Consider the following 17488-nt stretch of genomic DNA (forward strand, 5'->3'; position numbering starts at 1 on the left):
CCCTTGGTTGGGTCCCTTCCCACCAACATCAGTGACACTTCACATGCTCCTGATCTTTTCAATGATTTTAAGTTCCCTGGTCCTGACCATCTCATCTTCACTATGGATGTCCAGTTCCTAAAAAAAAACTTTTATCACATCAGGAAGGCCCTAAGCTCTCCGCTTTTTTTCTTGGACAACAGACCCAACAGGTTGCTCTCCACCACACTGTCCTCCGTCTGGCAGAACTTGCACTTATTCTCAATAATTTCTCCTTAGGCTCTTCTCACTTCCATCAAATCCAATGTGTAACCATGGGCACCGGCAAGGGTCCCGGCAATGCCTGCCTTTTCATCAGCTATGTGGAACAGTCCATGTTCCAAGCCTACACCAGCATTGCTCCCCAACTCTTTCTACGCTACACTGACAACTGCAGTGGTGCTACTTTCTGCACCCATGGTGAGCTCATCAACTTCTACCCTGCCTTCAAATTTACCCGATCAATTTCTGACACCTATCTTCTCTTTCTTGATCTCTCTGTCTCTATCTCTGGAGACAGTCCATCTACTAATATCTTTTTTAAACCCACTGACTCTCACAGCTATCTGGACTACACCAGTTTCTACCCTGTCACATGTAAAAATTCCATTCTCTTTTCTCAGTTCCACCATCTCCACCGCATTTATTCTCAGAATCTGGCTTTTCATTTCAGACAACTGAGATGTCCTTCTTCTTCAAAGAAAGGGGCTTCCCATCCTCCACCATTAATACTGCCCTCACCAACATCTCTTCCATTTTGCGCACATCTGCCCTCACCCCATCCTCCTACCACCACAGCAGGGATAGTGTTCCTCTTGTCTTCACCTACCACCCAGAAGCCTCCGCATCCAGCACATAATTCTCCGTAATTTCCACCATCTCCAACAGGATCCCACCACCAAGCATATCTTTCCCTTCCCTCCCCATCCGCACTTTCTGCTTTCTGCAGGGATTGCTCCTTACGTGACTCCCTTGCCCACTCGTCCCTCTCCACTAATCTCCCTCCTGGAACTTATCCTAACAAATGGAACAACTGTCACACCTGCCCCTACAGCTGCTCCGTTCTTCCAGGTGAGTTGACATGTCATCTGAAAGTCTGTTGGGGTCACCTACTGTATCTGGTGCTCTAGGTGAGGTCTCCTGTATATCAACGAGACCCGGTGTAGATTGGGAGATCACGTTGCTGAGCACCTACGCTCCATTCACCAGAAAAAGCGGGCTCTCCCAGTGGCCAACCATTTCAATTCTATTTCCCATTCGCATTCCGACGTCAGTCCATGGTCTCCTTTGCTGCCACGATGATGCCACACTCAGGTTGGAGGAGCAACACCTTATATTCCGTCTGGGTAGCCTCCAACATGAAGGCACGAACATCAATTTCTTGAACTTCTGGTAACTGCCCCTCTCCTCTCCTTCACCATTCACCATTCTTGTTTCACCCGACACCTTCTCTTCTTACCTGCCCATCACCTCCCTCTGGTGCTTCTCTCCCTTCCCTTTCTTCCATGGTCTTCTGTCCTCTCCTATCAGATTCCTCCTTCTCCAGCCCTTTATCTCTTTCACCAATCAATTTCCCAGCCCTCTGCTTCACCTCTCCCCCAATCCTAGTTTCACCCATCACTTGTCACCTTGTATTCCTTCCTCCCCCTCTTCCCACCTTCTTATTCTGACTTCCTTCCTCGTCCTTTCCAATCCTGATGAAGGACCTTGGTCTGAAACGTCAACTGTTTACTCTTTTCCATAGATGCTGCCTGGCCTGCTGAGTTCTTCCAGAAGAGTGAGTGAGTGAGTGTGAATGTGAGCGTGAGTGTGTGTGTGCGTGTGCGTGTGCATGTCTGTCTGTCTTTGGATTTGCAACATTTACAGATTTTCTTGCGTTAGTCAAGGATTATATTTCTTCACAGGTAGATCTACAGTTGATGCTTCCTCTGAGCAAGGACCACACCCTCAGAATGAGGACAGGAGTGACGGGGTGGAGATTCATCTCTATCAAAGGAGGAGTACGGCACCCCTTCCCTCACCCTCAGGTCACCTTGGGCGAGGTACAGCACCTGCTTAGCAGCCCCCCCCCCCCCCCCCCCCCCAGATCAGAGTCACATGAAGCCATGGGAGCAGATGGTCGATGATCGTATGAGCAGCTACTGCATATCACAAGTCCTGGTTATGCAACCACTGACACCAGGCAATCTTTGAAGAGTGTTGATAATGGCCTCACCAGTTTGTAAGGACACTGCCCAGAAGAAGGCAATTGCAAACCACTTCTGTAGAAACATTTGCCAAGAACAATCATGGTCACGAAACCATGATCGCCTATGTCATATGACACGACACATAATGATAATGATGAAAGAAAAACGACAGGGATAAGCCTTGTCACCTTGAGGTGAATAAGTATTTGGAAATCATGGAGTAAAAGAAACATGCACCTGCAAATGCTGGAAATCCAAAACAAAAAGTGAAAATATTGGAAGCACAGGGTAAGTGCTTAAGTGAAGAGAGAATCAGAGTCAACATTTCCAGTAAATTTTGATTACATATGATGAAGAAAAGAGAAGGTCGAGATGTATTACATTTGCTCAGAGATTGCTAAAGTCTTTTCAGTTATAAATAACATGATCATTCGTGTGTGAATAAATCCCTTGAAAGGAGTGAAAGTAATCTAATGTTGGTTTATTAAGCTTTCTAAAGAGAGATGATTTTAATATACCAATGAGAGATGTCATAAATTAACTTAAATGGTTTGTCAGAGAGAATTTAGATTGTTAAAATGCTTGAATAGTCTTTATAGGGAAGAGTACTCAATTATTCTCCCACATCGAAATAAAATTCAGGTCTCTGAAGAACAAGCATAAAATATTCTGCACTTTTGTGAATTGTATTAACTCACAATGATTTTTATAAACATTCAGATTTAATTTATATTCTCTTTAACCATTGGACCAAGATACAAAAAGTTCAATAAACCTACTCTCAGGTTGGAGGAGCAAGACCTCATATTTCACCTGGGTAACCTCCAACCTGAAGGCATTAACATTGATTTCTTCAACTTACAGTAATTTTTCCTCCTTCCCATTCCCTCTTCTTCAATTGCCCGCTCTGGCCCCCCTCTTACCTCCTCTCTTCTCCTCACCTGTCCATCACCTCCCCCTGGTGGCCCTCTTTCTTCTTTCTCTCATGGTCTACTCTCCTCTCTATTGGATTCCTTCTTCTCCGGTTCTTTAATTTTTTCACCCATCACCTCCCAGCTTCTTACTTCTTCCCTCATCCCCCACCCACCTGGCTTCACTCATCACCTTTTAGCTTGAAATCTTTTCCCTCCCCTCACCGTCTTTTTCTGGTTTCTCCCCCATCCCATTCCAGTCCCGAGGGTCACTACCTGAAATGCTGCTTGACCTACTGAATTCCTTCAACATTTTGTATGTCTTGCTCTGAATTTCCAGCATTTGCAGAATCTCTTGTGCCAATAAAATCACTGCTGCGGTGGTCCATGATGGCTAAATTTTATATGCCGACCATAATGTAGAGTAAATAACACTTTATATTTTATTGGCTGTGATTCAAAAATAGGGATCAATCACATATGATAAACCAATCTAATTCTTGCACACTTTTCTGATGTTCAGTTTACTTATTCTCATTGGTGTCAGTAGCCAAATATGAAAATAAATTTAAAATTTTGGGTGCGTAAAAAGTTCATTTGTCTCATTAGGCCACTCATTAATAAAAATCTCTATGAGTTTTACTCTAACGTATCTACTTCTTTGGAACTGGACACTTGAGTTCAGCTGGAATTCCCAATTTCCATCATGTATCGCAACTCTGGCTGCAAGAAAAGGATGAGCAGAGGAGCAGTAATGACTGTACATGCATGCCTCATTGACAGATTACAAACTGAAGTTTCCTTGTTTTCTGGGATCTGAGTATCACTGGCAATACCATCACACTGCTGAGTAGAGAGTTGCAGAATTTAGACTTGATAAAAGACAGGTGAATATATTTCCAACTTTGATGGTGGGGGACTTCAAGGAGAACCTGGTGGTAATGAGTCCATGCATTTGATTGCATTGCAGTACATGTTGGTAGAGATCACAGATTTAGGAGATGCTCTGAGGATAGGCCTTTTTGTTGGCTACGTAGAACAGTCCATGTACCAAGTCTTCCCCAGTAATGCTCCCCCCACTCTTCCCCTGCTCCATTGACAACTGCATTGATGCTGCTTCATGCACCCATGTTGAGCTTGTCAATTTTACCAACTTTGCCTCCATCTTCCACCCTGCCCTTAAATTCATTTGGTCCATTTCTGACACTTCTCTCGTCTTTCTCAATCTCTCTGACTCCATCTCTGGAGACAAACTGATGACAAGTATCTTTATAAACCTACTACCGATTTCCACGGTTAGCTTGACGGTTATCTCTTTCCACCTTGTCTGCTATAAAAATGCCATTCCCTTTTCTCAGTTCCTTCGTCTCTGCTGCATCTGTTCCCAGGATGTGGCTTTCCGTTCCAGGACATCAGAGATGTCCTCCACCACTGATGCTGCCCTCGCCTGCATCTCCTCCATTTCCTGAACACCTACTGTCACCTCACCTTCCTGCTGCTGTAACAGTGATAGAGTTCCTCATCCTTATTTACCTCCCCATGAGACTCCCAACACATAACTCTCCGCAACTTCCACCATCTCCCAAGGGACTCTACCGCCAAACATATCTTAACACCACCACCCCCACTTTCCACAGATTGCTTCCTCCATGATTCCCTTGTCTATTCATCCCTCCTCACTAATCTCCCTTCTGGCACTTATCGTTGTACACCTCCCCCTCACCTCCATAAACGACTCCAAACTATCTTTCCAGGTGAGGTGACACTTCACCTGCGAATCTGCTGGGGTCGTCCATTGTGTCTGGTGCTCCTGATGCGGCCTCCTCTACATTGGTGAGACCTGTCATAAAATGGGGGACCACTTCGTTGAGCACCTCTGCTCCATCTGCCAAAACCAAAATGTCCTGGTTGCAAAACATTTTAATTCCAATTCCCATTTGTTTCGAGATGTCAGTCCTTGGTCTCCTCTTGTGCCATAAAGAGGCCACTCCCAGGGTGGTGGAGCAACACCTTATACTCCTTTTGGGTAGCCTCCAAGCTGATGGCATGAATATCAATTTCTCCTAGTTTAAAAAAAATTGTCCCTCCTCCTCCTCCTCCCCTCTTCTTCTATCCCCCACTGTGGCTCCTTATGTCTTCTCACCTGCCTATCATTCCCCCCGGGTCCCTTCCTCCTTCCTTTTCTCTTATGGTCCACTCTCCACTCCTAACAGATTCCTTTCTCTCCAACCCTTTATTTTTCCTATCCACCTGGCTTCATCTATCACCTTCCAGCTAGCCTCCTTCTCCTCCCCCTAACTTATTGTGTTGTTATTTTACCCCTTCCTTACCCATCCTTAAGAAGGGTCTCAACACAAAATATCAACTATTCGTTCACTTCCATAGGTGCGGCCTGACCTGTTGAGTTCCTCCAGCATTTTCTGAGCTTTGCTTTGGATTTCCAGCATCTGTAGAATTTCTTGTGTTTAAAAAAAAACTTATGTTTCTTCACGGATGTATTGAAGTTCTGCCTTCAGTTGAAAAACAAGTTTTCTAAGGAGGCTACAATTATATTCTGCAGTGATATCACAATGTTCTCCATACTACTCAAGGTTGTACATATTTGTACATTAAGAGACGACAACTAGCTATCAAATCTGCATTGTAATTTCATTGCATGGGTCTTCTACCGGCAAACAGCACCAGGCTCAATCTGTACATTTATCTCCCCTGTTGTTATTTTAAGCAGCTTCACTTGTATTTGCTAAAAGAAAATACACTTGAAATTGTACAATCCATAAATTACTTAGAACAACATACAAGAAATTGTAGAGAGAGCCTGAAAATACTTGAGCTATGCTTCCCATTTCTAATGATTTTAAGAATATATTACACAGGGGCCAATAATTTCTACTTTAAAGAATAAGTTTGACACCCAGGCCTGGGAAGAAGCCTTTCTGTTTTAGGACAGCCTATATATCCATTCCACATTTCATTGATCAAGATATAAAATATTTATATTTCCCCGCAAAAGAAATAAATATCTAAGTATTCATACCAGTTCTGGAGCTTTACGATCCCTGAAGCTAATGCCAATGCTTCAGTCTGATTCAGTGACTTCAGTAAGAGACCAAGCAATTCCCATGTCTTGGACTGTAGTATTTCACATTGAACTGTTCTGTAAGATTGAAATTTTAAAATCCTTTACTCACTCCATGTGATATAAAGACATAAAGCCAATAAATTATGCCACAATTCATCAATAACTGACTTTTCTTCCTTTTCCATCTTCATTCCCTAAGATGTACACAAAGAATACTGGCTGTACACATTTCGAGGGGCATTACCAAGGCCAATTATTTTGAGGAATGAGTCAGTCTACTCAGTTTTCCACCTCCCTCCAATCATACATATCATCACCACTTATGAATCCCATTGCAGTGAAGCAGCAATGGTAATGTTCCATCACTTACACTGAAACTAATTAACAACACACAGCATTTTTGAAGGTAGTATTAAAGAGGTAAACTCCATTCACTTGGAGTGAATTAGCAGTAGAATATGGTTACGTAATTTTAGTACCTATAGATGCCAATTTTTTTCTATATTATTCTCTTGCATTAGGAATTTCCTACCTTTTTATAAATGAATTACTACAAAGTTATTGGTTAAACAACATGCCCATTGTAATTCAAAAAGTGTATTAAGTAAAGAGACTATTGTCAATTGCACTCTCAAGTATTTTCTTGAATCATTCATGAAAATGAAGTATTTCCAGCTTTAGGTGGAAAATTTTAACTCAAGTGTTATTTGTTCTGGTCAATATTCTCAATTACTCTTCTACTGCTTAACATCCCATGCTCCAAAATTACAAACTCACACAAGAACACTCAATTTGATTCAAGTATCACTAAGTGGTAACACTGCATGATGTGTGCCAATACAGCTTTATATTTGCACTCACTGGGTGAGACAGCTGAAAGCTATTTTTTTTTCTCTTGAAATAACACATTAGGTTCTAGAGACATTTTACATCTAAAAATAATCCAGATGGAACTGGAATAAATTCATCACAGCTTACTTCTGGTGGATTGCCAGAAAATCAACAAACATAGTGTAAAGCAAACCAGAATGTCATCTGACAGAACTGTGGAGACAAATACTAGACAGCTCTTCTAAAAGCTTCTGTATTCTTACCTGGATATATTCAAGAACAGCTCTGCCAAAGGTTGACCAATTTTAGTTAGATCACCACTTAAAAGTAATTTTAAACTTCCTTCTACTTTAGGCCACAATGATGTAATACCAGCTGGATCACATGTTACCGAAATCTTGGAGAGTAGTTTCAGAGCCAGTTGAATGTTGGAAGTGACGTCGGATCTCAGAAAATCTTCAATGTGTTCAGTAATTGCACAGACACATACAGACCAAACAGTAGAGTCCAAACAAGTCATTGTACCAATCGTGTCAGTTAATTGGATTTTTCTACTAGCTTCCAATGGAGCAAGTTCAGAATGTTGTAAAGAGAAAGATAAAATGTTCGCCAGAAGCTGACTCGCTGCTGAGGCCACGAATATACTTGGATCCCTCTGAAGACATATGATCTTGGAAATACAGTCTAATAGCACAAATGATAAGAAAACATAACTTATTTTTGAAATTAGAAGAACTTTTTTCAGATAAAGCAAAAATACAATGTTAATATAGGAAACAGTTCCAATTTACTCTTTAAATTTCACGAAGAATTATTTTTTGTTCTCACAGTCTTGTTTCCTAAGAAAATGAACAACATCAGTTCATGATAAGGGGCTTTCATCATATCCATTAATCAACAAAAAGATCACATCTAGGTATCCTAGACACTATAATTCAGGTATAAAACAGTAAATCTTCTGAAGTGCTTTCAAAGGATTTAGATTTTTCCTTCAATAGAGAGACAAATACTTCTCACAGCACCCTAAATGTGGTCTCACCAAAGCTGTCACCAAGCCTTGTACTAAATTACTCTTGCAATACCCAACAAAGTGAGTCTGTTGAGAGTTAGGGGAGGATATCACATTTATTTATCTCATGACCTGGTTGGGATCTATTACAAGAAAGAAATAAGCAATGTAATGCTTTAAGCAGTTTCTAAATGAGCACTTGGCCTTTAGCCTTCAATGCCAAGATGATGGAAGTGTTCATTTAGACATCTCTTAAGTGTTGACAATGACTATTTCCACTGCTCCCACCAATAGTGCAAGGTCCTTTCTAGGTCACTTAGTCCTTACCCTGTCCTCTAGTTTCATTCACCTCTGTTAAGGTGAAAAAGATTCCTCCAGTCTATCTTATCTATACCTGTCATAGTTCTACATACCTTAATCATGTCCCTTCTAACCTCCCCCATTCCAGAGAAATAAGTTCCCTTGAACATCAATGCATTTGCTTTTGTGTGGAGCCACAGGAGACTGGTGAAGTTTTAAATTATTATTTCTCGCCTGTGTGTACCACAGTGAGGGTCATGGAAGCTAGAGAATTCAGGGGAGAGAACAGCCATATCTTGAAACATAACCACATTACAAAGGAGCTGGTTCTGGTAATCTTAAAGCACATAAAGTTCAATAAATCCCTGAGACCTGACCAATACTGTATATCCCAGGACAATGCAAAATCAGGGAAGAGATACATGTATCATCGTTAGCTGCCAGTGAGGTACTAAAAGACTGAAGGGTAAATAATGTTGTACCTTTATTTAAGAAGGGATGCAAGGATAAACCAAGGAACTATCGGGTGCTGAACTTACTTTAGTGTGGGAAAGTTATTGTAGGAGACTCTATGAAACAGAAGTTATCCGCATTTGGAAAGGCAAGGATTGATTAAGGATAATCAGCATGGCTCTGTGTACATGGCTCTATATATTGCCTCACCTCATTTCATTTTCTCCTTCTATTCTCAATCCTGATGCAGGATCTCTGCATTGACAGATGCTGCCTGCCCCACTGAGTTTCTCTAGCAATTGTTAGTTACAGATTTAAGGAAAAGGATGAGGCAACAAAAATCCTCCCTCAAAGAACATTTGGTAATTGAGTTCAGATCCTCAAAATGTTCTTCATCCGTAGAAGCAAACTTATCGAACATTTTAAGGTGGAATTAGATAGACTGTTAAGGTAGAAGCTTATGAAACATCATGTTAGCATCCCTGCAATTACAACATTTGTACCATTTTGGTTTTCTTATCTAAGATGTCTTAGCTATAAGAAAGAGTAAAGATTTACTGGATTGCTTTCAGGGATAGAGAGTTTGCTGGAAAGGAAAGAATTAGCAAACTTTCCCTTGTTTCATTTGCTCAAAATAATAAAAAGTCTCACTGAAACTTACGAAGTCCTAATAGTGGTTTACAGATTGAATACAGAGAAAATGTTTGTCTGGCTAATAATTCTGCAACTTGAGGTCAATTGAAGAATAAGAAATAGCCTATTTAGGACTGATATTATGAGAAATTCCTTCACTGATTAATTTTCATCTGAAAAACTAATGTCATAGCACAAATAATTAAGCTTCATGAACATTTGGAAAGAGTCAATCTACTGTAAATCCTCAATATAAGATGGCCAATAGTTTACAATAAAAATAGCAAACGAAGTTTCCTTAAGGATGTTATAGCCAGGGGTGGTAGTGGGGATAAGATCCCACTGCCTATTAAATGATCCTAATTGTGTGTATCTCAAATAACCTCTGACAACCAAGTCCAGCTCCGGGGTCCTTCACATGTGGCTTAGCTACGAAGTCCAGAAGAACCATTTCTATTGATAGGAGAAGGAGCAAAGGGTGGGGGGGGGGGGGGGGTTTACTGGTGCCCTAAAACCAGTTGCTTCAGGCAGATGGGGCTCATCAGCCGTGGTTGGAAGCTCAGCTAGGAGAAGAAAAACTATGATCTCCAACCTCCGTTGCCTTGCAGCAATACCCACTCATAGGGAAGGCTTCAGGAGTAAACACTGAGAAAGATTCGGAGTTGGAGTCTCTAAGGCAGTCCTACGCTGAGTTCAATGCTCACTGGCAACTCCTGCAATGTTGTTGGTGCCAACTGAATTGGTGTTTGCTGTTCCTTTGAGTTCATCAGCTGCTTGGAAAGGTGTAGCCTGCTATACGGGTAACAACTAGTTCTCTATCTCATACTGCAATGGCTTGTGTATCACGTAGACAACCGGGATGCAACAAATATGGTCGACCCCAACCAACAGAGGACCTCAGCAAACACACAACACTACATGTGTCAGATCAATCACAACAGCTCCCAAGAACAGGATGAGCTGCCTTAATGACTATTGCCTAGCAGCACTCACATTGACTGTTATGATGTGCCTTGAGAGGTTGAGCAAGTACCTGGTCTAGCTGCAATTGACCTGTGGTTGGGTTGAATTGTTCTCTGCTCTTGAACAGTGCACTGATGAGATCTCCTCATACGGTGACAAAACATTTGCAAATGGATTGCCAAGACTGGGGGAGCAACTCAACCCAACCATTGACCACCCGAGCTACATCTTCAGAGTTATTTCCAATTCACCTACTGTCACAATAGATCTACAGTGGATGCAATCTCACTGGCTCTCCATTTCACCTTGTACCACCTGGATAACAGCAATATCTACTTCAGACTGCTGTTTATTGATTACACTTCAGTGGTCAACACCATCATCCCCACAGTACTAATCAACAAGATTCAAAGCCTGGACTCTTGTACTTCCCTCTGCAACTAGATCCTTGATTTCCTCCTCAGGAGATCACAGTCAATGCAGATTGGAAATAACATCTCCTCCTCAATAGCAATCAACACAAGCTCAGGAATCAGACACACCCAAATCAAGGTTATGTGCTCTGCCCACTACTCTTCTCTCTCTACACTCATGACTGCGTGGTTAGACGCAGCTCAAATGCTACCTAGAAATTCACCAATGACACAACTATTGTTGGCAGAACCTAAGGTGGTGATGAAGAGGTGTTCGGGAGTGAGGTAGATCGGCTGCTTGAGGAGGGTTGCAAGAACAACTCTACATTCAATGTTAGTAAGACCAAGGAATTGATTGCGCACTACAGGGACAGGAAATTGGGAGAACTCACAGATCAGCAGTGGAAAGGATGAGCAACTTAAAGTTCCTGGGGGTCAACAACTCTGCAGATCTATCCAGGGTCCAATGTATCGATGCAATTACAAAGAAGGGATACCAGAGGTTCTATTTCATCAGAAGTTTGAGGAAATGTTGTATGTCACCAAAGTCTCTAGCAAATTTCTACAGGTGTACCTTAGACTACATTACCATCTGGTATGGAGGTGCCAATACATAGAATCAGAAACCGGTGCAGATGGTTGTAAACTCAGCAAGCTCCATCATGGGCTCTCCCCTCCCTACCAAGAGGACACCTTCAAAAGGCGAAGCTTCAAGAAAGTGGAATCCATCATTAGGGACTCTCACCATCCAGGATATTTGCATTACGTCTTTGTATTACAGCCACCAATATGGAGGTACAGGAACCCAAACAGCCATCAATACTGAGATACAGGAATCCAAAGGCACATGCTCAACATTTTAAGAATAACTTCTTCCCCTTCACCATCAGATTTCTAAAGTGTCCATGAACACTACTTCACTATTTTGCACTAAGGTACTGTAGATAGTTAATGTAATTTATATTAATTTGTATTTATTGCACTGTAACGCTGTTGCAAAGCAACAAACATCACAACGTATGTCAGTGACAATACACCTAATTCTGGTATCAAAGGAGCCTCTATAATTTGCATATGCAGAATTAAAGAAAGAAAGAGTTTCACGTGCATCTATGCATTCAACTGATTTTTTTCAGTGATCATAATAGATGCTTAAAATAGAAAATGTTTAAATTTCAACATTATCATTATCACTGGGCAGATGATTTGTAAGAGATTGAGTAATTACCATGTTTACAGAGAAAATGAATAACAGCTTTATGCTGTAGCATATTCTGGATACCCATGAGCCATCCACAGCGTACAGTTGCATCCTTCCATGCTTCTTTTTCAAGGTTCGCTGGACTCTCAAACAGACAACTCATAATTCCATCAGTCTGGAATAACAGAAGCACACTTCAGACAAACTACATTAAAACAAAATCAAAAGCTCCTTTGATAATCTTCTATTGCCTGACTTTCCCTCTGCAAATTAAAATTGATCACTACTTAAACTTTAGGAGACTGAAAGTTGAAAGAAATAAAATAGAAACTGCTGTCAATACTCAACAGGTTGTTCAGCATCTAAAGACGAAGAATCAATCCCTCCACAGATGCTGAGTATTCTTTCCTACTCAACAGCTCTTTCTGCTCCCATGAACCCAATGGATGAAGATTTTATCCTGTGGATATATAATGAAACTATCAAATTCACAGCCAGGTATGGCTAAGCCATATAAGACACATACAGATCTTGCCCTGACCTGTCAGATGAGAGGAAGACCCATTCATACCTTATAACATGCAGTCAGACTTGGCTATCAACTTGAGCATTTTATCTACTGGATAAAGTCTTCATCCATTGGATTTAAGAGAGCAAAGACAATGGATGGACCAGGGAGAGCAGTTAGGGTAAGAGAGATAATAATTATTGTAGTGAGGATTCATGATTTGAAAGGCTGGGACAATGGAGTTGTTGCACATACAGGTAGCTACAGAAATGCTTCAAGACATCTGAAGCCTAGTTCTAATGCCTACATTTCTGATCTATTGTTACTCAATAGTGATGGATACACACTTCCTTTTATCTGGATAAGCAATACTGAGTGAGATTTGGAGGCAAAAGGGGACTTAAATGGAGGGCAAATGTGAAGACACAAAGATGCACAATTCACAAAATGGGATTAGCGTGTCCATGTAACATTGTCAGAGGTGACAGTGAACAGGGTTCCTAATGTGGAGGGAGACAGACATAAAGAGAGAATGGAATACTGCATAGAGCACCTGTTAGTTTGGATAATCTCTTGATTTAATAGCATTAGTAAGTATGAACATGAATGTACACACACACACCGTGATGTAAAGCATTGCTCATTTAGCAGTCTGCACTATCATTTTATAATTAAGGTGGGCTGGGCAACATGTAGTGAATACAAAAACAGAAATTAAGATGGAATTCATTGCATTTGAAATTGTTAAAATGTTAGAAAAGTGGAGAATTAAAAAAGAAAATACAGGAAAGACATAGCAGGTCAACAAATACAAAGGAAACCTGAACAAAATACTTAAAGTACACTTTACTTCTCAGAAAAATATATTCACCCATCATTCAGCTTTTCAATGGTTATGGAACAGATGACTTTTGCAACATTTTGTACTCTTATTTAGATTTCCAACTTCTTTTTGCTATTTCTTTCTTTTAAATTTTGAAACTACCTTTGGGGATTGGATTCGACTGTAGATGATGGCGCCTGGAATGGAGGGCTATAGTTGCAAGGATACACTGGATCTATTATGTTACGAACCCCGTAACTGGGTGTCTTACCAGCAAAGATAGAAGTATCCGTTGGAGTCTGGTGATACTATTTTCAACAGTATTTATTAGTAAAAATACACAAAAATAATATCAATGCAAATATACAGATAACATACGTCATCAATACTAAACCTAAAAGTGTGGGTATAATAATAATCAGTAAGAAATAAGCTCTATCGTTGTCTAGGGGGATAATGAATTGTCCGATGGAAATATAAAGTTCAGTTCAGTTCATGCAGGCTGCGGTAGTTGTTGGTCGCTGTGTTGCAATTGTTGGAGAGAGAGAGAGGGAGAGAGAGAGAGCAGTAACAGCTATTGACTTGCCGACTTTCCTTTATGATCTTGATCCGTCAATGCGTTGTTGTTGTGGCCATTCATGTATGACCCCTCCGTCCTTTAGCTAGACCGTTCCGTGGCGGACTCGTCACCCAGGCAAGGGTGGACACACACACAAACCCCCACCGGTCTCGTAGCGTCTCTCCTGGTGTGTCTGAGGGGTGTTTCCCCAGACCCTACTTTTATCCCCACTCACGGGGTCTCAGGTGTCAATCAGGTTGGGATGATGCAACCCATCAAACCCAGCCCACTCTGGTTGCCCCCTGAGGGTTTTCAATGAATAGAACAGTACCTAGTACACAAACCTTCTCCAAAAGACAATAGCAGTAATCAGTGGTTCCGTTCCGCTTTTGTTAGGAGACATTCCACTTTGTGTATCTCTGCGTTGTCTCTCTCTCATTAACTGACATGAGCTGTTTATCAATAACAACTGTCTTGGCAGATTTCCTTTTGTCCCTTTCATTTCCTTGGTAGCAGCCTTGAAATAGTATCGATTTGCGATTTCTCCAAAAGGGGAGGGCGACTTTGCACCCTTCTGCCCATCAGAGTTGTTCCTCATTCGTAACAATTATCACTGGAATATACGAGGCTAAGGGGTGACCTTATGGAGGTTTATAAGATTCTGGTGCAGATCGGGTGAGAGTTCTCAGGTTAGGAGAGGCTAGAAGTAGAGAGTATAGGTTTAAGATGAGAGAGGAGAAATTTGAAGGAGATCTGCAGGGCAAGTTATTCCACACAGTAAGTGGTAAAGGCTGATACAATTACAATGTTTAAAAGCAATTGGAAAGATAATTGGTTAAGAAAGAAAGGAAATATGCCTATTGCACGTAAATGGGATTAGCATAAACAGGTATCCCAGTCAGCATGAGTCGTAAGGCCCATATCTGTGTTGAACTGAACTTTGGCTCATGACTACATACCTCAAGTTTACAGAAATGCTCCTCCGAAGCTGCAAGTAGTCCAGTCAGTCGCATAATGAAGTTCAAGATGCTTGGATTAAGGTCCTTGTGCTTGGCAGCATTTACAATATTTGTCAGACACAGATTCTTCTGCAGAGTACTGAGCTCAGTTTCTGAAGAAAGACCACAAAAAAAATCTTGATAGTTCAAATGTTTACTTTGAAATTATAATTTTGCTTCTGGCAAATATATTTCAGATTATTAGATCAAAATCACTTTCATGGTCCTTCAAAGTAAGTACCACAAGCAGAACTTAGCTGTAATCACATCTTTCACTGTTAACCCCTTTTTCTAGTACATCACAGTGCACTGTGAAGGGCAACAAGGGTGACTAATGTGAAAACGTGGGTGAAAAATCACTTTGCAGTGTATGTCAGTGCCAGGAATTACTACTATAAGTTACAATAACTTTATTAGTACAAATTGCAACATTTTAAAAACTAATTCACTTCTGATGTACAAAAAATACAATTATGCAAACCATATTTTTCCACAAGCAATGGTGGCCTAGTAAACCAGGTTTAAATAAAATGATTACCATTTCCTGTAATTGCTTGGAAACAATCAAGAAGCTTCTCCAGACAGGTATCATCAACAACTGACTTGCTGGTGTCTCCCAACACCGCACAAACACGAGGCAGCAGCTCCTCATAGTCACTTTCCATTGTACAACTTTACTACAAGTTCTCTGAAAAAAAATTCAAAAATATAAAACGTTGTGCTTTTTTGCCAGTATATAAATATATCACACACCTTCCCAAGAACCTCTGTAATAAGCCATAGATTGCTAAATATCTCTCAACAGTTACCATACCATACAATACTTACCATATCAAATAGGATAGAATGAGTTACAGGCTCCATATTTTAGTTTCTTAATTTTTAGATGATATTGCTGTTTTCTTGTGTATGGAAGAGCCATAATAAAACTTGTAACAATGTATTGCCTTGGTGATCCTAACAAAGCATATCTGAACTGGTAGATAAGCAGAGAAATTAAGGCATTTTTTGAAGAACAATGAAAATCCTGGGGGGAGAAAAAGGGTCACAAACAAGAGAAAATCTGCAGATGCTGGAAATTCCAGCACCACACACAGAATGCTGGAGGGACTCAGCAGGCCAGGCAGCATCTATGGAAAAAGTACAGTCAACACTTCGGGCCAAGTCCCTTCGGCAGGACTAGAGAAAAAAGATGAGGAGTAGACTTAAAAAGTGGGAGAGAGTAGAGAAAAAAAACAAGGTGGTAGGTGAAACCAGGAGGGGGAGGGATGAAGTGAAGAGCTGGGAAGTTGATTGGTGAAAAAGATACAGGACTGGAGAAGGGGTGTCTGATAGGAGAGGACAGAAGGCTATGGAAGAAAGAGAACAGGGCAAGGAGCACCAGAGAGAGGAGATAAGTTGAGAGGGGGAAAAGGGATGGGGAATGCTTAAAGTTGGAGGGGGGGGAGGGTACATGACCAGAAGTTTGAGAAATCTGCGTTCATGCCATCAGGCTGGAGACTACCCAGGTGGAATATAAGGTGTTGTTCCTTCAACCTGCATGTGGGCTCTGCAACAGTAGAGGAAGCCATATATTGATATATCGGAATGGGTATGGGAAGTGGAACTAAAATGCGTGAAAGAGTATCTAAGACATGGGTTCTCAAACTTTGTTTATGCCATTGGATTTGCCCCCCCCCCCCCCGTAAATAACTGAAGGATCTTTGGACCCCAGGTTGGGAACCCCTGATTTAAGATAAGGAGTGAGAAACACAATAACAAATTTTAATCCACATTTTAGTGGCAAAGATTGCAATGACTTCTTCAGATTGGAGCTGAGATGGATAAATTCAACACCATTCGGGATAAAGCATCCCCATGATAATGCACCCTATCCACTCTCCAAATGTCCAATCTCTCCACCACTACTGGGTGCAGAAAATGACCTTAACAAAATGCACTTTAGTTATTCCATAAGCACCACACAAACCAAGTAAGACAAGGGCAAGTGGGCATCTGAGAACGTTACCACCTGCAGGGACTTGCTATGCTGTATACCATACTAATTTGGAAATATCTCAACATTCCTTTCGAGATCATTTGTATCTGGACTGTGAGGTTCATGAAAATAGTCCACCAATACTTCTCCAGAACAATGAGAGATGAACAAGTAATACACCTTTCCCGCAAGGCCCACAAGGCAACAAAGCATTATGAAAGTGGCCATGCGACTACTTGAAGGGAATGAACATTTAAGGGACAAATTTGTTGAGGCTTGATATCAGCTTGGGTGTTTATTACACAGGAAAAGAGACCAACGTTCTTTATTGATTCAAATATGTAAAGCCAATGGCAGCGAATTTGCAAAAACAAACTGGAAAAAAACAATATGAAGGCAGAGACAGTGGTTTCAACAGTGCATATTGAAGTAGGGGAGTAAGTTGCCAAATTTTTAGAAACTAGTTGTCAGTGTTACACTGCAAATCTAACTCTGATACTCTGATAGATGAAAGCAATATTAAGTGTTTCTTCCAAATTGCTATGTACATATTTCAATAGAAAATATGTAAGGCAGCAGTCTTTTGTATGGTTCAATTAACATCTTAAAAATGTTAGCC

General features: G+C 41.0%; 1 protein-coding gene across 4 annotated transcripts in view; it reads right to left on the reverse strand.

The window, feature by feature from the left end:
* Window positions 1-17488, reverse strand: part of brat1 (BRCA1-associated ATM activator 1) — a 42097-nt gene that overhangs the window by 21594 nt on the left and 3015 nt on the right. For all 4 annotated transcript variants that reach the window (XM_073060737.1, XM_073060739.1, XM_073060740.1 and 1 more), the window contains exons 2-6: window positions 15430-15579; window positions 14853-15004; window positions 12031-12178; window positions 7295-7715; window positions 6156-6275 (exon numbers count right to left, since the gene is read on the reverse strand). In XM_073060737.1, coding sequence (XP_072916838.1) covers window positions 6156-6275; window positions 7295-7715; window positions 12031-12178; window positions 14853-15004; window positions 15430-15556 — 968 coding nt within the window. In that variant the 5' untranslated portion in view covers window positions 15557-15579. The remainder of the gene's footprint in view (window positions 1-6155; window positions 6276-7294; window positions 7716-12030; window positions 12179-14852; window positions 15005-15429; window positions 15580-17488) is intronic.

Source organism: Hemitrygon akajei, chromosome 11 (assembly GCF_048418815.1).
Source record: "Hemitrygon akajei chromosome 11, sHemAka1.3, whole genome shotgun sequence".
NCBI lineage: Eukaryota > Metazoa > Chordata > Chondrichthyes > Myliobatiformes > Dasyatidae > Hemitrygon > Hemitrygon akajei.